The 21,018-nt window shown below is 36.6% G+C and overlaps 1 protein-coding gene across 1 annotated transcript in view; it reads right to left on the reverse strand.

Annotated features, from left to right (window-relative positions):
* Positions 1 to 21,018, reverse strand: part of MIPOL1 (mirror-image polydactyly 1) — a 189,183-nt gene that overhangs the window by 114,649 nt on the left and 53,516 nt on the right. Inside the window, exons 7-9 of the mRNA XM_014942052.1 lie at positions 20,213 to 20,342; positions 15,459 to 15,492; positions 15,029 to 15,199 (exon numbers count right to left, since the gene is read on the reverse strand). Of these exons, the coding sequence (XP_014797538.1) occupies positions 15,029 to 15,199; positions 15,459 to 15,492; positions 20,213 to 20,342 (335 nt within the window). The remainder of the gene's footprint in view (positions 1 to 15,028; positions 15,200 to 15,458; positions 15,493 to 20,212; positions 20,343 to 21,018) is intronic.

The following is a 21,018-nucleotide window of genomic DNA, read 5'->3' on the forward strand; positions in this document are numbered from 1 at the left end:
AAAGGATAAGAAGAGATTCAGGCAGGAAACAAAGGAGAGACAGCAAGGACACCTTTTCTCCACTCTCATCTTCTAATTTAAACCATTACGCTACTAGCGAGCCTTTTTTAACGAGCATCAGCTAAAACGATTCAGCAGAACATGGATGTTTGTGAGAGGCATCAGTTCAACCCTCATCAGGTGCTGACCCCTTTCAGTGATTACGCAGGTGGGAGGGTTGAGAAAATCCAAACAAACTGCGAAAAGGAGCACCTGCTAAAGGGCACACTGATGGAGAGGTCAAGAAGTGGCCCAGGAGAATATCACTGAGTAAAGTCCTTGAAGCTTGACCACAAAGACTGTTAAAAGATGGTCCTACTTCCAGGTACACAAAAGGAGTAAAGGTAGTTTAGAATGAATAGAGTATTTCAGAAGATAGAAAAATCAATGCAGATAACCACTTAATAGTGTTTGGCCTTTACTAGAAAATGAGGTTGCATTAACATATCAAACATAACTTTAGCACTTGTATAAACAAATTATCTTCAACACGCTGTCAGCTTTACAGCATTTTCTTCTTCAAGTTCTACCTATACCTATACCACGGTGTTAGGGTGCCTGCCATCTCTACACAGATTAATGAGTTATTTTTGATTGTTATTTAACGTGATTCTTCAGTGAGGTGTTCTCAAAGTAAAAGGTACAGACATTACACAAGAATAAAGGAAAATCTGCAATCTACATGATGCCATTTATATGCTAAGAAAAGAAAGGAATTGTTTTGCCTCTGTTAATACAGATATGAGGGTCAAAGTCTAATGAAACAAATGCAAAAGGACTAAGATGAGGCCAAATTCTACACAAAGTTCTTTCCTGAATTCTGAATTAAATTTGATTGTCTCATCCAATTAGCATATACAAAAGACAGTATTTTATGGAAACATATTTGTTCATCCAGAGTCCTTGTCAAAACTCACAGTGCTTATAATCTTAGGAATCAGCACTGGCATAAACACACAATACTCCACTGCTCAGACTGCTGAAAAAAGGGACAATATGTAGATGGAGGTACCGCCTCGTGCTTGCCCTGTTCTTCAACCCTTCCTGAAGCCTGGACTGTTGGCTGAGTGGGGTCAGTGTGGTGAGGCAGGTGGATTTTTGATCTGATCTGATCCCATCCAGTCAGTCTTATGTGGTCTCCGGAGTGCAATACTAGATCTTGTACATAACCACAGCCTCCCACAAATAGCTTCAGTTTGCCATTAAATTTAAGGTAACATATTTTTATTCAAATCAGATGAAAATAAAAAATGAGTCACTTATTGTGGGTCAGCTGGTGTATAATAACGTGATTGCATATCAGGGCTTTCACTTTAAACAGTGAGTACTGTATCATATTATGTGGACTTCTATGCATTAAGACCTTGCTGAACTGGGATCTCGATTACTGAAGTAGCGAGAAATAAAAATAACCTAGTTCCTACTGAAAAGTCTGGGGAAATGTTTCATGTCCTCCAAATTATGGGAAGGAAAGTAGGAGTCCATTTGAATGGCAGATGAACTATTTTCCAATATGCATTTTTTCCTTTATGCATTTTAAACAAAATATTTATCAACAAAGTAAATGACACATTGTATCTTGATGGAAAATGAACAAATACCATCAAAAGATGAGCTTATGGGATACCAGAATCCTACAACACACAGCATAATACTTTTGGAAGTGATAAATTGCAGATACATTTTTAGATTAGTTAACACATATTCACTGCAATGAAAAACTGAAGTACAAATAATATTCTAGACACCATACACGAAAAGATGAAAAATCTTTGCTAACTTTTCACCTTTTATATTTTTTAGGTCATCACCTGTGGAAATGTGATTACAATAAACAACCATGTGAAGCAAACAAAACCAATTCAACTGAGTCTTTTCTTAGTTTATTATTTTGTTTGCCTTTTCTTACTTTGTTCATAACAATCTGCACTTCAGAATAACTTGAAGCTGAAAGATACCGAAAGGAATACAAGTGTTCTCAGTTTGACAGCCCTTCTCTCCCCCTCCCCTCAATAGGGTTTTTTTTTTTTTTTTTTTTTTGAGTCTCAAACCCACTACATGGTACAGCTCAGAACAGGAGGCTGAGATCAGTTTACAGACTCGTAATATAGTAATACTATTCATTTGTTCATTAACATTAGCCAAATTCTGTCTGCAAATATACTTGGTAATAGAGTAGTAAGTATTTTACTACATGTATGGAATAACGGAAGACAGTGAAAATTAATTTTATTTTTATCTTTTATTATTTATCTGCAGTAACAAACAGACATAGGTCTTTTGTTTGATACACTTTATCATCTATGTGAATACAAGTCTTGCCCCAAAAATCTGGCTTCATAAATTTCCCATTCTATGAATATTTTTGCCGAAGTTTGGTCATATTATAAGACCATTTAGACTATGCATTAAGTTAAAAATACATAAAATGTTTGTAGGAGCAATGTATTTGATGATGACGATGTGTGACTATAACTGGAAAAGAGCAGGAGATTACAGGTTAAGTATTGCAGCTAGCATATAAGCATCAGTCACTTTTTTTTTTTTTTTTTTTTTCTGCAGGGCAATGGCGTTTTGCTTTGTCAGAAGCCACAGAATGAATCGCATCAAAATACAAATGAAACATTTTTGTCTTCCTTGTCACTATGAGCCAGCTGGAACCTGCAGCATTAGGGCAGATAATATGCTATATACATGACTTGGTATCCTCCTACTTTTCCTTTCCCTTTCTATTTCTGGACACTCGAAAATGCAGCAAAACAAGCTTTCATTTATTTTCATTTGAACAGTTAAAGGAACTGTAAGTGCACAGAAAGATATTCAGAAAATTCAAACAATAAAGTTTAACTGTTTCCACTCTTCATGTTAACAGTCCTTTCATGTGCAGTGATTCAACAGCACCAGGTGGTACAATAGCCACCCAACTCCATTCTCTATGTATTCTTACACTTCCTTTCAGTGATGACATTTCAAAGATCAAGACGAGCTTGATCTACTTCTCAGAGAGCTCAGCACACACAGACTTTACTAATCAATGACACTCCTTATAAAAAATGTGCAAAGTGAAGAGAAGATGTGATAGTCTGGAGCTATATGTGACTCACAGGTCATTCAAGCAGGGTTCCTGTGCTGGCTGTGCCACTGGACTACCGCAGCTCTGCCAACAGGGGATTGCTGGCAGACCCCTCATCTGCAGGAGTAAACAACGGTAGGAGCTGCTGAAGCCACATAACTGGATCATCTTCAGTTTCCCCTATCCATGTTACCAATCTTACCTTGCTTCCATTCTTTGTGGTTGTTTCTAATCAGAACATAAACTCAGTAACTATTGCTTTCCATGGTCACGTGTTTTGCTGGCTCCTCAGAAGAGTAGTCAGTTCCATTAAAACCAGATGGCCCGTGGCCAAGAGGCAGCTTGTCAAACAGCTGACCAGCACACCCTGACAGATAGCTGACAACTGTTTTTGTTTAAAAGCCTTTCCCCCACCCCCAGTTAATAATCCGCAGTGTTGGTACTCAAAAATATATATATAATAGAATGGAGGTAGTGTTGGCTAATACACCTGGGTTTTCAGCCATGTAAACTAGTGAAGGTGTATGAAGAGGAGAAATTTCAGAAAGAAACATTCACAGTCTGATCTTCCAGCTAGATCTAGAAATTAGGAATCTGATTCTCAGATATATGCAAGGCACTCAGCTGCTGACAGAGGTATGTTTTTAGAAAGAGTAACCTTGTTTAGCTGAACGTAACCAATATTAGCTGAGAAGAAAACAAAATTTGGTAAACAATCTGTCATTCTAATGAGCTGGTTTTCAAATAATCTCCAATGGATTTTCTTAAAATCCATATGCAAACAAGACTATTGCCTAAATGTTAAGTTGGCATTTACTGCACAAAAGGACAGGAATACTTCTGGTCCTTTTTTAAATATGATAACATTATTCGAGAAAACAGTATCATGCATCACTGTATAGATGCCACAGTTTTTTAATCTCTTTATTCAGATATTGTAATCATGGGGTTGCAGGTGTTCCTCGTAGTACACACTGTCTGTTTATCCTGACAAATACCATGCTCTCAATTGAGCCATCAATTGCTTAAGTGGCAGTTGTTCAATTTTTTGTTGTGGAATGTGTTTTCCCAAAAATCCTTTAATATGTAGTAAAAGCTACTTTAAACTAGAGAATATAACAAACTAAACCAGATAACTTGGTAGGTGAAAAAACAAAGCTCTGTAGATACGTGAGGAATGAGAAATACTTTTTGAATAAATGACCTGAATCAGTAGTAATTGCTCTTTCTTCTTGGAAGCAACATGCTTTTTTAATAAACTTTGATCACAGCTATCTGAAAGCAATATTAGTATCAGTGTTTTAACAGTCTGAGAATAAGTGTGAAAATGGAGTAACTAATTACAAATCTTCAAATATTATTATGAAATCAGTTTCCTTCTCACCAGTACAGAGATCTAGGTAACAGCAAATGTATAAAATTTGTATTTCAGACATCTTTTCAGATTTGCTCAAATGCACCAAAAAGTGGAATAAAAATATTTTTTAATACATCAAGAGATTTTTAAGCTTTGCACAAGCTTAAAATGAATCACACATAGAAGACAAAGAAACTCCACAAAGACATATTTAAGGAAGTAAACAAAGGCCCTGCAAACTAAAATAAAACAATATATTTAGAAATTATGTATTGCTCAGCTTCAGTAACACTGAGAAAAGTCTGTAAGATTTTGGTACATGAATAAGACTTTTCAAATATTAAGTAGTGGTTGAGTCTGAAGATTTTGCCTCTGTAACAAAATTTAGTTTCAGCTTCACTGAAGTGTTTCATAGGGATTGGTGACTAGCTACCCAAACAGATGCACACTTCTCGAGAGGATTGACCACGCAGCTTTGAATTAACAGCCACCTAAAAGCTTTCAGAAAAGCTGTCACTGAAAGGCAGAAATGCTAAAACCTGAAATCAGCTGTCTTTGACATATGCAATTACCAACATTGCTCTCATCCATCTCAAAGCTTCCTGGCAATTCCATCCCTCATGTGTAGAGGGTAGGACACCCTAAGCAGAAAAAAACTTAAGAAAAACAGAAAGATAGAAGAATGTTATGACAACTTCTGAAAGCAAACTGATGGGCCTGCCTGCCAAAACAAACAAAACGGGTAAATGCATGACTACTGCTGAGAAGTGTCTGGATACCATAGAAGACAAGACACACGACATAAAGAGAACATGTAGCGAGACACACAGCTGCTGGCTAGCCCTACAGTAGAAAGCAGGCTGATAGGACTATTTAGCACAAGGGATTAACAAGGATTTTGCTGTTTCTTATGGGAGGCTGGCGCTGGTTGCTTTTATTTTCACAGTGAGCGTTTCAAGACTAGTTTTGCAGACTGAGATTCAGTTACAGCCCTAACATTTTGATTGTGAACGGGACGTCAAGCAATGAGGCTGAAAAAATGCTTGCAGATTGAGAAAGAATACTTTGCCTGTAAGCTACAGAAGATGAAGGAGTTAAACTCACAGAGAGGGCTAGTGTTCACCCCAGTCCTAAACTGAACCTACCAGAGCTTTTCCAGGCAAAAAAGTGAAAACTATTGTTTCCTAATGTTGCTGGGACCGTAATACAATCTCTGTCTGAGGTATGAAATTCCTCATAATGATTACAACCTGACTTGGAAGGAATTCTTACCTGTTGGTGACAAGTCATCTCATGAAACAACTAGGAGCAAAGTGTTCATAGCCATTCTTCTGATACAGAGCTTTACTCTGTTTTTTTGAATTTTATCTAAACTTTGGTAATACTTCTGGAGATAGCAGAGAAAGGTGTTACAGCTAATTAAGAAATAAGCAACTCAGCATAACTGAAAAATAACCAGTAACTGCGGCAGAACTTTGGTTAATAGATTTACATGTTTATAGCTGCTAATTCATTACCTAGAGGTAATTTTACCCGCCCCCCCCCTTAGAAGTTAGTATCAATTCTATGTTATCAACAATATAAAGTAAACAAGAAGAAGCATTACTGTCGATTATCCTGCATATCCTACATTACACCAATAAAATATGCCGTAGTTAGCCACCTACATTCTGTATTTCTGATAACAACTCTAGAATTGCAAAAAAGATGTCATGCTTTTATGATTTAATACTGTTCTTCATCCAGTTAATTTTTTTGTCATAGCTAGAAGTATAATACTTTTTACATAATCACAGCTTCTTAAGGGCCTTTACCTATTTCTACGTATTTGAGTTGCATCATTAAAAAAAGTATTTTCAATACAAAAGTAAACTATAAACCAGAATATGATCTTTTGCGCTGGCTTTGTGTATACCCTGAGCATATGCAACAATAAATGCTTTAAAACCACTACTGAAAAGAAGGACAACAAAACATTAACATGAGAAAGCATTAACAGGTTCCTTCACAACAGCATCTTACAATCACACACAGATAACATGCAACAGGAAAGCCTGTCCTTCATTTGCAATAGAGGGTAACGGAAGCTAAATTTTTCTTGTTCTCAACCAACTCAGCTTGAAAAATAATTAACAGTGAATAAACAGAACACGGAAAAGAGGGTAAATCCTAGATACTCACCATCTGAAGCACGAAACGGTAAAGCCATACAACAAACAAATGTAGGCATACTTGGTGAACGAGACATAGATAAGTTAATGCTATGGTGAAATCTTTATTTCATAAAGAGAATATTGATAGATTTTCTTGTTTCTTTTTTTTCCTTTTTTGCCAGGGCCACTACACATCTTAGACCAGAATATGTAAAATAACTTCATCAAGCCTGCAGACTTCCAGAAATTGATTACTGTCTTCACAACCAAAAAAAAGAACACTATGTCCAGACCAAAGAAAGAGGCAAAATTGCCACTGTGGTAATTGTTACCTGTTCATTTAGAAACAATTAAAAATCTAGAAAGATATTGAAGTATCATTACAATTGAAGTTATCATTACAATAATTTTCCTTACGTCCTCTGTTACTGCTAGACAAAAACATCCTTACTCACCACCTATCTTTACAGCTTAACACACAAGTTGAATCACAAGGATGATGGTGGGGGCTATTGCAATACTAGAAGATAGGTGAATATTTCATTTTAGGGAAAAAAAATTGGGAAAAAAATGTCAACAAAAAGCAGGATTATTAATTCATCTTAGCTCCATGTTCCACAATATTCTCAGTCAATATCAATGTTGTGGTAGTGGCACTATCTGCAATACAGTCTGACTGGAATTCTTTGAAGAAATCTCCATTGCCCAATTAAATCCAAACTTTATATTCCTTGTGTCATTTTATTTGTGATCTATGCTACTAGTTCAAAACCTATTTCTACTTGAAGGAAACCAGTTCATTTATGTCTTGTGGACAGGTTGAAAATCTTCACCAGAAAAGACTGCATATAAAGTAGTCTAATTATTTTCAAGTAAAAAGGCTGAATACAGACATACTGGAACACTTTCTCCAATAACATTGATAGTTTTTACTTCCCTTTAGCTATTTCTTCCATTGTTTTTTTAATAAATCTGATTCTTCTTCTTGAAGTCATGTCATTTTTATCCTTAATTTCATATAATACACTAGCAGAACTTTATGTAACCAATTTTAAAGATATTTTCTTGAATTAAATGGATTTTTTCCATTTTTATACTTATAAATAATGAAGCTTTGAAGTTTTATCTAAATTTCTCCATAACTCTCAGAAATTTTCCCTGAAGAAGCACAATTTGCACACTAGTTTGCACGGGGGCTGCAATTTCCAATATCTCTTACCTCTACTTCCTAGGCTGAGTTTTGCACCATGGAGTGCTACCTGAGAACATGAACTGCATTCCTGTTTTGATTAAAGCAAACTAGGTCCAGGAATGCACCTAGTGCATTCTGACACAAATGAGTCTTCGGTTCATAGGACTTGACTACAGCTAGTCCAAACAAAAAACCCCAAACCAAAAAATTGCAACCCCTTCCCTGCCAAAACACGTTAATGTGGATGCCAGATGCTGAAACTATTTCATACTCCAGATCTATTCCAATTCGTAAACATTACTTGCTAATATAGACATAATCAACCACAAAGTTGCAGTTGTTAATGTTCAAGAAGTGGCAAGTGGGTAAAAGCAAGGAGGGAAATGAACACACAGGTCAGTCATATTAAACTTTTCAGGCTTCCCAGTAAATATAAATATGAAGCTCAAAAATCTTTTTTTTCACCTATCAAAAGAATTTTTATGCAAACTCATCTGAGTATCCAAAATAACAAAGTATTTTTGCAGAAACAAAAACTTGCCTAAGAGAACCAGCTTTTAATATGAGACACACAGATTGATTTCATTTTTAATTTTTTTTTTAAAGAAAATCAGACATTTTATCCAACAGGTAAGTAAACCAAAATCTGATTCAACACTCAGTACCTAACTTGAAACTGTGAAGTGTCAAGTATCATGGAAAACACCTTAGGTACCTCTAATAGTTCTAGTACCTATAGAATTTACTGCATGCACAGTGAATCAGTCTCTTCAGTGGGAATACTGTTTGAATTCTGCTTGTATCACATTGGAAATTTCCTCTGTGCATTGTTGTACTGAAACAGGAGATCAATAAGCATACAAAACATTTTTCCTTGCTTTCATCCTTGGGTTTTGACATTAAATATTTAAATTAATTCTAGAAATTGGTTTGGAAGACTAAGCTGTGTGAACCTAGAGCTTAGCACCATGATAGATGAGTCAAATAGCAATTAATCAAACAAGCTTGCATGTAAATTTACTGTAATTTTCAAAGTGGTGAGGAGTTTCTAGGTACTGAAGAGAAGATGAATCTTCGACTGGAAATTCATTAAAGTTTACAATTAAAGACACAAAGCTTGATCATGCCCTCAAATACTATGCAGACATGTATTTTCTGAATTCTGCACAACACAATGTTTGCAGAGGAACAACAGGTGATTTAACAATGCAAACAATGATGTGTCTCAGGGCATCACTCAGCCAAAACCTTACGGCAGTGGAAAGAAGAAATGTAGTATCAATTAAAAATTTGCTTCAGAAGTTCAAAGAGACAAACTGTAATCCCTCTCTTCAAGGAAACATTGCATTAACATTAACATATTTACCCATACTTAGCATTCATGGACTAAATACAAAAGTTCGGTTTAAGAGCTCCTTCAGGTAATTTCCTTCAGATCCTCCTCTCCCTCCCACTCATGACCTACCAGCTGACCTGCACTACCAGCTGTGAGAAGCATTAACTCAAAAACTACAAGACCTCATGCAACCAAAGCCTTGCTGAAGTCAAACTAAGGAGTAAGCTGCAGAATACTCACTTTCACTAGTGAAACACTGACTCCAGTGAAATCAAAGGGACTTTCATGCCCCAATAACACGTACCTGCCTACAGAGAAATCTGAAGCTTGTAACATTCTGCTACATCAATGCAAGAGCCCAACTGACACAGATGTGTAATGTCCTCCAGTCTTCTCCTATCATCCTTTCTGAACATCTCACCTCTCCTCAGCTTTCTTAATGCCTCGAGAACGGAAGAGTTACATACAGTGATCAAAGAAAACAGCACACCATGATGACAGATTAAACAGATGTTAATCTTTTGGGGAACAGTCTACCAAATCAGAAATCCCAACGTAAGATATCATGAGCGTTCTGTTTGGCCAGTTTACTCTCTATTTTAGTCTCCAGTGGACTAAAATTCCTACTTCAGAGGAAAAAAAAGTACTTTATACATCTTCTGAATGTAGCCAAATATTTAACTGAGTATTCCCTGGAAAATATTCATGCTCCAGCAAGCACAAATATATCTGAGGTAGAGAGTCAGAGCATACCTAGTCACCTCAGAAAGTAAAGGATTATTATAATTTTTCAAGTCGAGTTTCTTTTTAGTTTGTTTGTTTCTTGCAAACAATTCTTGATGCTCTTCAGCATCATTCTCAATAGTTTTAGTCCATTCATCTGCTACCTCCAGGGAAAAGCACCGCAAATGAAGGCAACAGGAACTTGCTGTTGCCTGCCCAAAGGAAACCAGGCATAAGAGTAAACCAGCATGGTCCTTAGATCCTCAAATTACAATAAACATTCATTCACTTCCCTCCTCAAATAAGCCTGTGAGCAAAATCATCAGTATCCCACAGCAGATGCCTGGTTCACAAACAACTGTGAATATAGTGTCCTACCTTTCCATTTCCTGTTCCCAAATATCAGTGGCAAAAGTGAAAAGGTAGCAGAGGAAGCATCCTGGCACAGCAGCCAGGAGGACACTGTCAAAATGTGCTCCTGCCATCCAAGAACTCGATTGGTATCCTTGACCAGGAAGTGTCAAAGGGCACCAAAACTGAACTGCTAACTCAAATTACTGAAAATAACATCCCAAACTGTGGTTTGCGTTGCAAAGGGATCATCTCTATCCTAAGATAAGAGAGTCATGAGGCATTGTAACCAGTCACCTGACTATTCCCCAATTAAGGACCCAAGATCTGCAAGTAATTTTTTTCTTTTATGTATGCTTTTGTTGTTTTTACACTTCATACAGCTCTTGGGTTTATTACTTGAGTAAGACCTGTTCACTCATGTGTGCTGAGAATGCCTTAATGTTCTGTGAATCACAGATAACACAGACCTCTACACCTTAATTGGTGTAAAAGGAGAGAAATTGCTTGAGCAGAATGAAAAAAAAAAGTTAGCAAGAAGTTGTCTTGTTGTAAGCACAGACATTTACCAGTTATTAGTCATTAGTCGAAACTGATAATGATGGGCAGTCAAGCATAGTGCTTCTCATCTTTGTTTTCAATGACGATAAACTGCTGCTGGCTGCCAAACACTGCCTCAAAATGGGGAAAGGTACTTAAACTTGCCTCAGATGAGCAACTGGTTGCATGCCAATTTTTTACATGAACAGTCATGAGCATGTTCCTGCACAGCAGGATGTGATCAAACTATTCAAAGCTGTAAAACCAGGTTTGCTTGCCAGTTATGTTATTGCTTCAAGATCAGTGTATTAGAGACGATACTTGGCCAGCCATGAAACCACTGTTTTTCCTTAACAACAAATTCTATACATTTAATATTTAAAACTCTGCATAGAACTGACTGTTCCCAATTAAAAATTATTTACAAAATATTTATTTATATCTTAAGATTGAAAACATATCAGACACACATTCTCCTGAACTGTAAACCATCTCTTATTTAGCTTTAAAAAAATCGCTTCCTTCAAGCTGTACCAACTAAAAGGTCCCCTTTCTTCTCTAAACCAGGAGAAAAGTAATTGTAATGACTTATTCAAGTCCTCAGCTTCAGCTGCCAACCCCTTAACACATTAACATTCCTGTCCACAAGGTGTGATGTGGTTAGTGGGTGGTTGCCAGTTTGAGACATTGCACTGTATTGCCTCCTGCTGGAAACCACTTTTTAAAAGTATTTTATGAAAATTGCACAATTTGACTATGCCATATGTAATCTTCATTAAATGTCTGTCACTAATTGGATTACTCAAGCAAGAGGGGCTTTTGATGAAAGGCAGAACTGTAGTAAAACCAACAGGACAAATACGTTTTTTTCCTTGAATGGGTTAAGACAAACCTGAACATTACAGACAAGAAACTGATGCTTTATTTCTCATGACAGTCAGCACCTTTCTCCGTTTTCCTTTCAAAGAATCAGTTATAAAACAGACTCAAGCTCTCCAGTATAACACAATATCTGTTCACTAACAAACATATCTTAGCAAATACAACCAAACAGTTGAGTTTGTTTTTTTAAGGGGGTTGGTACAGGAGAAGATGGATGTCAATGTTTAGCCACGCTTTAGTTGTTTGTTTTTTATTCACTTGAAAATACATACTAAAAGTAGTATCAAATATTTGAGTTTATACCATTTTATTTGTTTTCGCACATACAAAAAGTAGTTTGCATATTTGCTCAGCAATCTAGTGAATGATCTAAGATTACATACACATACACAGCTCAATACAGTGATAGAAGTGCCTCTATCTGCCTCCTAGCAAGAAGTAACATTCATGTTTGAAATCTCAAAAAAATATGCAGAAGTTCTTGGCTCTTATGGCTCAAAAAACCATTTTCATGACCTTTCCAAAGCATGGATAGTGCTCTTCATGTTTTTCAGAATAAAAAAAAATTATTCAAGTAAAATTCAAATAGAAGACTCTCAACTAGCTAACCATTGTCAAGTATGCTGCAACAGCAGTCCAGTTAAATGCAACTTAATAGTCTAACTACCATAAAAAGTATTGAAAAACTGTATTTAAAAGACTCACTGAAAGTAATCTCTATTTACTTGGTCATAGGAAATGCAAAGTTTATAGAATTCCATTCTCTAGGAATGTAACCTATTCCTTACTTGAACTCAAAGCAAAGCATTTGAGCTGAAGGCTTTTGAGTTACTGTTTGTTGCTGAGAAAAATCAGAAATCCTACAAGTAAAACCCAAAAAACTAGATGCTAATATTCACTGTGCTCAAACATCAACTGTGAAGAAAACCGTAAAGAAAGATAACAAATGCAGCTTCATTAAACACAGTCAGTCCAAACCTATTGAATAGGCACTTTGTTATATGGAACCAGTTACAGTGGTCACTCAAATGACATTGCTGTCTCCAGCACCACACAACAGCAAGCTGGAACAGAGCAACATGGTGTTCGCACAATGTGTCACGAAGCATTTAATTTCCATTGCCCAGTGACCTCTGAACTTTAAAAACGTCTTTTCCAGAGGATAGCCACTGTGGGCTACAGTTTATTTATGCTTTGTCTCATCCTGTTTTCATCAATTCCCCCCCACCCCCCATATTTGATGTCACCTCCATCAAAAAGAAAAAGATTTTAACTTGCAGATATTATGAACGTCTGAGGCGACCTCAGATCTTACTTCCAATAATTTGCATTTGTTATGCTAAGCATATACATCCCCTGAATTATATCTAGTCCCTTTGTGGTCTAATGTAGGAATCCCTCTCCTATTGTTCTTGCTGTTAGCACTGTAATAACTACCACTATTGCAATGTTAACAAAAGACTACTAATAATTCAAGTACAGTACGAATTCCCAAGGAATCATCAAGTGAGAAATGCAGGGAGCTGCAATTCCAAGGACCTATTCTCTAGATTCAAGAGTTACAGCCATACCAGCATCACATATGTGAAAACACAACACATAATCAATAGAGTTCTATTAATAACAATTAATTTAAAACAATGGCATTATAAATTCCAAATGGCATCACAGTAGTACGGCTTAATACCAAATATTTAAATTTCCATTCGGAGGGGATTTGTGATTTTATTCATTTATTTTTTCAGCTGCGCTATCTACTTAACATTACCTGAGCTTTTTGCTGACAGCCTAAAGATAGCTTTGCTGGTTGTAGCCCATGAGCCATTACTATATAAAATAATTATCTTTATTAATTTCCAAGCTGATTACTTGGAAAAGATTACTCCTTAAACAGGCAGCTTAAAAATCAATTCAATTAAAATGTATATTAAAATGCCCTAGAATGACATTCTTCTGATGCTCATAAAAGTTTCATGATCCAAGTATTCGTGAAAGTCCCCCTTCAACAAAGAAGCAAGAACTGGCAAAACAAAAATAAAAGTATAAAAAGATCTTTCTCTTTTCCTGAAAGCTTTTCTCTTATAAACTGCTCACTTTTAAATGCCCTGTGCAAAGAAGAAAGAGCACAAACTTTTGGCAGGACTGTTGGATGTTTCCCAGTAGCTATGCTGCTCACCATTATTATAAAAGCAAAAAAAAGTAGTCTGAAAAAGTAAAGTTCCAACATTAGCATCCTTCAACATTAACATCCTTTGCAGCACATACTGGATAGACACAGAAAATATTTTAAGCACCAGGCAGATGGGGCTTTCAAGGTTTAAGCTGGAGAGAATACAAAACCAACAATTGCAAAAAAATTGAAAATTACAGGGTGCGTAGAAAAGACTCTTTCACCAGGAAACTTTTCAATACAACCTAAATTCAATCAACATTATCAATACCACTGAAGATCACAAACCTGACTTTAAATCTAATAGAAATTAGTTAGATGTGGGCTAACTTTGGTAACTCATATTAAAAATCTAACTTTTCAGTATTGGAAGAGTCAGATGAAATTTCTTGCCTGTGATGACTACATAAGAAGTCCCATCCAGTCAAAAATCTTGTATTTTCCCAGGAGATACATTCCCTACTTGGACGGCTTCTCCCTCTTGAGCTAAATCTAGGTTTAAATCCAGGTAAGAAAACTGTGAGGAAGACCAAAACAACAGAAAAGGTCTTCCATAAGATGAGAAAAGCAAGGGGAATCTCTTTGTGGTGAAGAGATTGAAGACAGATTGTTCTGTGAAAATAGGAAATTGCAGAGAATGAGTATCTGAGCAGAAAAAGGACCTCAGCTTCTTTCACGTCACGTTGCAGAAGTGTAAGATTTTGAGAGCCAAGGACCATAAGATGATTTTTATCTCCTAAATGTAAAGTAACAAAGGGACAAATTGCTTGCTTTGTTGCATATGGTACTGTTTTCTTCCTTTAATGTATATTTTTGCTGTTTTTTACAAATCCTTGAGTCCCAGTTAACTGTTGTCCAATGCATTATACCAATACAGCATAATGCAAAACTAAGCCCTTAATAGCTTTTTTCATTGGTCAATACACTGAAAACTATTTTGTTTTAAAAAGAAGACAGCTAGTGATCAGGTGCAAAAAAAACCAAAAATAACTTTTCTCATTAAATGCATTGATGTCATTTCAATGGGCACTACTACCATGAAGAAACAGTTGATCATTAATCAGTCATTTACTATACTGCATTCTTCTCTTTCAGATTTTCAACAGAGAAAACTAAGTGAAATAATTTTGTAAAGCAAAAAAAAAAAAAAAAGAAAATAGAAAGACAAAAAGAAATTTGGGATTGAATGATTATATACTTGTAGAGACTTACTTGAGACAAAGCAGCATCCCGTTGTTCTATTACTGCATTCATTTCCTCAGCTATTATTTTCTTTTTACGTTCTTTGGTCCTGTGTATTCGATTCAGAATTATAGCTCCATTCTTCAGTATATCTATCCCTGTGTCTGCATTGTTTATTCTGTTCAGTAATTCCTGTAATGTCTACCAACAGCATTATATGTTAGTCAGACATGAAGTTTTAATATATTTTATTTAATATAGGGTTTTAATTAATAGGCACATGTGAATTGTAAATTGACTGAGTGAAGTTATTGAATTTTCATATTGCAGCAAAGATGTACATTATTAGTGTGTCAATTCTTCTTTTTCCCACATCTTAGTTCTTGAAACCCACTCAATTGAACTTAAGCCTCTAAGATATAAGACTGACATCAAGAAATCTCCTCAGAGAATGGCTTACCATGTCATTTTCTTCAGGGTTAATATTTTCTAGCCTAGAAAAAAGGGACACAGAAAGCCTGATCAGTAGCATTTCCTTAGTGCAGCAAAATGAGTTCGCTTTTTAAATCTTTAGAACCTCAAGTAATTTCATTCTACTAGTCTTTAGAGTCAACCATGACACTGAACATATTAAAGTGCCACCTGCTCGACTCCATCTTTCAATAATGCTCCATATCTTCAGCACTGACTTCAGACTGTTAAGTTATTAATGTTTACTGCTATATATGACTACAAGGATCAATTGTTCATATGTGCTTAGATGAAGAAAGTTCCCTAGCGATAGAAATGACTGATGCTCTTATTTTATTTATTTCTGGGCTTACAACTTTTACCTGACGTTGTATTTTTGTTGTTTTTACTGCATCCCAAATGAAACAGGACAGGACTTTTGTGGAGACTCTTTTTTTCCATTTTAAAGTAATTCTTTTCCCACCTCACTCTTCCAAAATGAGGAAAAAAAACCTAGTTGAAGTTTCCTTAAAAATGTTTTGATTGTATATCTTGCATAAAACAACAAGTTAATTCGATGCTCTGCAAGGCCCCTATTTAATTCTGGGACACTCCACCTTGTCCCTCCCCCCCCCCCCCCCCCCCCCCCCCCCCTTTTCTTCCATCTGCAAGGAATTTTCTTATTTTAAAAAATATGTGAGCCACAATGTTTAATTTTCAGTTGCCCATTGATAGAAATCCCACTTTTCCCCCTTTTTAGTTCAACAGAACATATATTGACCTATCAAATATAAAGGTAATACGGGGAATTTAGTCATACAGCACTGAACACTGGCTGTGCAAAAGCAGTGAGTGATAGCACAAAAATCTAATAAATTGGACTGTATGCATTTTATTTTATTTAAGGTTAGTTATATGGACAGTATATTATTTAAAACACCTATGTATATTTTGAAGTGGAAGAGACCTTTTATCTGGAAAAATGAGAATATTAAAGTTACTTTACCACTCCAGTGCTTCTTAATGGTGAATTCTACTAAAAATAGATCTGCCACTAGCATATGATATTTAAAAAGATGGATACAGTACCATTAGACATCTACTAAACCACAACACACATTTTTTAAACAGTGCTGTGACAGATGCTGCTCCGAAGCCAAGACTTTAGCTAGCAAACATCATAGACCATACTGACAGCACACTAACACCTTTTACATTAAAGCATTAGTTTTACCAGGTAACAGTACATAAGGCATAGTAAATCAAACACTACAGAAATTCATTCTTTAAACAAAAGATAATTAATTCAGAATGTACTACCAGTGCACAATGGCTGGTATATTTACATGGAATTCACAAGCAGTAACTATTCCAACATATACAGTCAGCATCAGAACTAAACAAATCAAAGTAAAAGCTAACCTTTGCTGGGTTTGAATTGTATTCACAAAGTAAAACAAATCATAAAATAACAAACATATTATAAGTCCAAATTCTCAGAACTGTCTCCTTGACTTGGCTCCTTGTAGAGTTCCTGCTTTAGGTTTTTACATTGCTCTAAGTGCCACTTCATGTGGGACTTAAAAATGGATCAGTGGCTAGTTTGTATTCACAATGAAAGGAACGGTATTTGTCAAAGTAAATTGGCAGGACTGACCCAGCTTCTCCAGAGGACTTCTACCTTGCTAAAAGTGTGGGTCAACAAAATCACCCAGGCGACCAACAGGCTGGGTAAGCAAGACACCTTAGGGAGAAACAGGGGTGGGAAAAAGAATAGGAACTTCTACAGTTAAGTGTAGCCTTTTAAGCATATTACTGTCACATGGGATCTGTCTGTAGGTGTACATACATCTCCTTAGGTGACAGGATTTTTTAAGAAGCAGCATCCAGAGTTGCCTATTTACCCTGCTGCCTCTCCCTGTGCTGTGCGCAAGCAGTAAGTGCCCCTTAGATCTCTCATGATCCAATGATTCCTCTTCCCCCCAGTTCTAACCCCTAGGGCCAACAGGACTAAAAGAACTTTGGTTGTTATAGTTAAATTATAACAACAGAATTGCTCCAGCTGCTAATTTAAAGAAAGCATTAAAGTGTTAGATAGAGGTTGGCAGGCTGTTCAATATTGCCCTCTTGTAAAGATCTCTGATTGGAGTAAGTCCAAAGCAGATGGAAGAAGTGACCTGTGCTCTAAAACTTGATGAGTGTGGCACAAGTAGCCAATGTTCTTTAAAAAAAACCCCAAACCTCTATGTACTCCCCGTCTGAGACGGAGAACTTGACCTTTTGAACAAACAGCATCAGGAAAAAAATACTAAGGATGGTAGTTGGAAAAGTTCCAAGATTCCAGAAGACACTCAAAAACTAAATAAAATAAACCAAGTCCCTCATGGCTCATCCCATCATCTCTGCTCCTTCCAAAGCAGTGGTGAGGCGAACTCCAAAAAAATTCCATTCAGCCATAATAAACTACTTAGAATAAAGGTAGGCTGAAAAAAGTAATTTCCTCATGGGATTGACTCTGGGTTGATCATGTCTGGGATGAACAGGAAATCCTGGAAAATACTGAAACTATGAACTTACAGTAGGCTGGCAAGGACAATTCTTTTGAATTAAAATGGTTTTGTCCCCAGTCATGTGGTGTTGGCTGTCATGACAGCAAATATCACACCTGCACCCTTACAGAATATACAGGAAGAGACACTAGCTACAGACAGTGGCTCACCGGTTTAGGCAGAGAGAAATGTGTATCAGGTATTGAATGAAAAGTAGCTGCTTAGCCCACCACAATTTTACCTTGTTGGGTTGGTGCTCTCCACAGGGAAATCTCCTACGCAAATTCTGAGACTATGAATGGCTTCAGGGTATCAGGTCTATAAAGCATCAGAAAGAGCGCCCAAGTGGATGACAGCAACAACAATTGCTATTCTCTAAATGATAACAAGAAAGTATAATAATTTGGCTCCAAGCCATCAGCCAAGGGAGTTACTGACCCTCTCCTTGGAGAGAGTACCTTTTTTGTCATTACCAGTGTATCCAGTGCCTACTGCAATGATATGCTTTGGGGAAGGTATGTTGCATGTTCTTCAAGAAATGGAATTTCTTATCTTTTCTCATCCTTATGCTTAAAACTGAGTTGGTCTTCATGAGTTAAGCAGACAGAAGGGGTTGAAGGGAAAACAAGTGATGGTGTTCTGAGGGATTCATGTGTGCCAAGATCTGCCACATGTGTGTCTATGGATTCCACTGCAGAAAAAAGCAGCAACATGCCTCTCACACACTTAATTACCAGTGACTTCTTCCAGAAACCCAAGCGTCATTGACTAGGTCTGTTGACCAGAATAATTTGCTGCAGGACTTGAGTGCTTTAATCCCAAAGATCTTGAGTTTATGCTAACAGCTTATATACAGTTTCATTTGATTTTTGGGGCCATACAAAACTTTCTTGCTTTTTTACTCATGGAACATACAAAACTAGAAGAGTGACAGAAGAAATAGGAAAGACTGGAGTAAGGCTCACAGTTATGATGTCCCTTAGGGGAATAACTTGTGAAAAGCACAAGTGAAAAAAACAAGTGAAAAGCACACTTGTAATTTCCTCAGAGATTGCTGCTCAGAGCAAGATTTCAGATGCACGTACACCTAGAATGGGCTCTGTAGAGACATTAACAAGTTGTGCACTAATACTTGTGGGAAAGGAATCTCCTAATCTTGCTATTGAGTCATACTCACAGGCTTTGACAAACTCTAGTAACTTGTAAATTCCACAGAGCAGTGGTGCACAAACAATGTGCAGATTATTGAAATGTATTTAGATAACGTTCTCTGCCTTTACCTATCAAAATACTCAAAAGAAGATGACTGGTTTTCTGCCATAAAGAGGAAAGGGTGTTCTTAATAGAATCAATTATTTCAAACATAATTGCCTGCCATTTAGTTAACTAACAACTGCACCTATTCAGTCTCCCACCATGAGAAACTTCTCTGTTTGCTTTGTATTTCTCTTAGCAGAAATATAGGAGAAATTTCTCAGCCACTCTAGACTTTGGGGACTATCCTTTGAGGGACTACAATAGATGGCAGCCAAGACGATCACAACTCAGATGGAGAAGGATTATGTTGAGAGGCAAATTGTAGCTTCAAAGCTACTTATATCACAAAGTGAGAAATTAAACTGTTCTTTATCTTCCTCTCCTGACTTAACAGTTTTGTTTAACATGAGATTGCCCATTTCTGTTGTGCTAACGTGGCATACATAAAACTCTATGAATTATTAATTATACCCTTATTGCTTTTCAAACCACCTCTACACTAAAGATAAGAAAAAAACCCATATATTTTTACTACATCACCCACATCATTAGTTGAAATTTTGCTGAAGAAAATGTCTAGTGGGCTTAAGGGCTTGATTGATTTCCTATACATTACAACTTCTGACTGACATTCTGGTACTCCATGTCAAAAGATCCCTATAAAATGTCACATTCATCTTATTTGTCCCTGAATAAATCAATACCAAAGCTTTTGATTATATTTTTAATTGTTGTGATCAAAATTATTCACCTTGCTCTCAGTCTCCAGAGAAAAACACAGTCATATAGGTTGGCTAACAAATTAACCAATGGCACAGTAAGACTAGCTCTAACCTAGTATTTCACCATAGAGAAGTTTGTGCTAAGTTTTCCTATATAACCACTGTCGAGCAGTTTGTGACAGTCGCAGAGTGACACAACAACCTTTTTTTGCATAAGGTGGGAAATGTATACTTACTCTTTGAGAGACTGTTCTAAACGCTGGACTCTTAGAAATGCTTCATCTCTCTCTTCATTGGCTAACTTAAGCCTTGCCATGACAGCTTCATCGCGTTCCCGTTGAGCAGAATAAACTTCTTCCACCAAAGCTGCAAAAGTAACCAGTGTGTTTAACAAGTAAGTTTGACAGCGAAAGACACTATTAGATGCACTTACATGGGCCTTTGCCAGCATGTCCTAAAACTAACATTTCTCCATTGCCCTCAGATTACTCTGGATAAGGTCTGTATTACTCTTTAGACAAGACACTAAATTGTTGTTGATTGCTAAAGTGAATACTTTAAGGAATGAAATAAAGCTATGCTTTCAAATTCACCCCTGCATAATCAAACAGGGCAAGGAAGGGATTTGCTTTACATTCTGAATTCTTACTTAATGGAAAAGTAATTCTTAAAGCTCAGAATCATAATCAGACACTAGTAGATTTCTTTTAGGACATACAGTTAAAAGCAATGATCCATTCCACTTCTACCATCCCACTGCTTCCTATCAGGGTGGCACACTGATATTAAATGTTAAAAATTCTAATATTTTCATAGTCTGTCTCTGGTATCACAAAAGTGGCACAGCTGGCACCTCTCTCTGCCAAGCCTTTACTTTATTGTGTAATATACTGTTATATTATCTCTTACGGCATACATGGACCTTGGAGCATTAGGTGCCAATAAACTAAGATTTACTGTCTATCCTTGGGAGCAAACTAACACCTTCAAGTCATTCCTCATCCCGAGCTTACATTTTCTTCCTGCCTCTCCCCTGTCAATA

This window comes from Calidris pugnax, unplaced genomic scaffold, assembly GCF_001431845.1.
Source record: "Calidris pugnax isolate Ruff unplaced genomic scaffold, ASM143184v1 scaffold56, whole genome shotgun sequence".
Taxonomy (NCBI): Eukaryota; Metazoa; Chordata; class Aves; order Charadriiformes; family Scolopacidae; genus Calidris; species Calidris pugnax.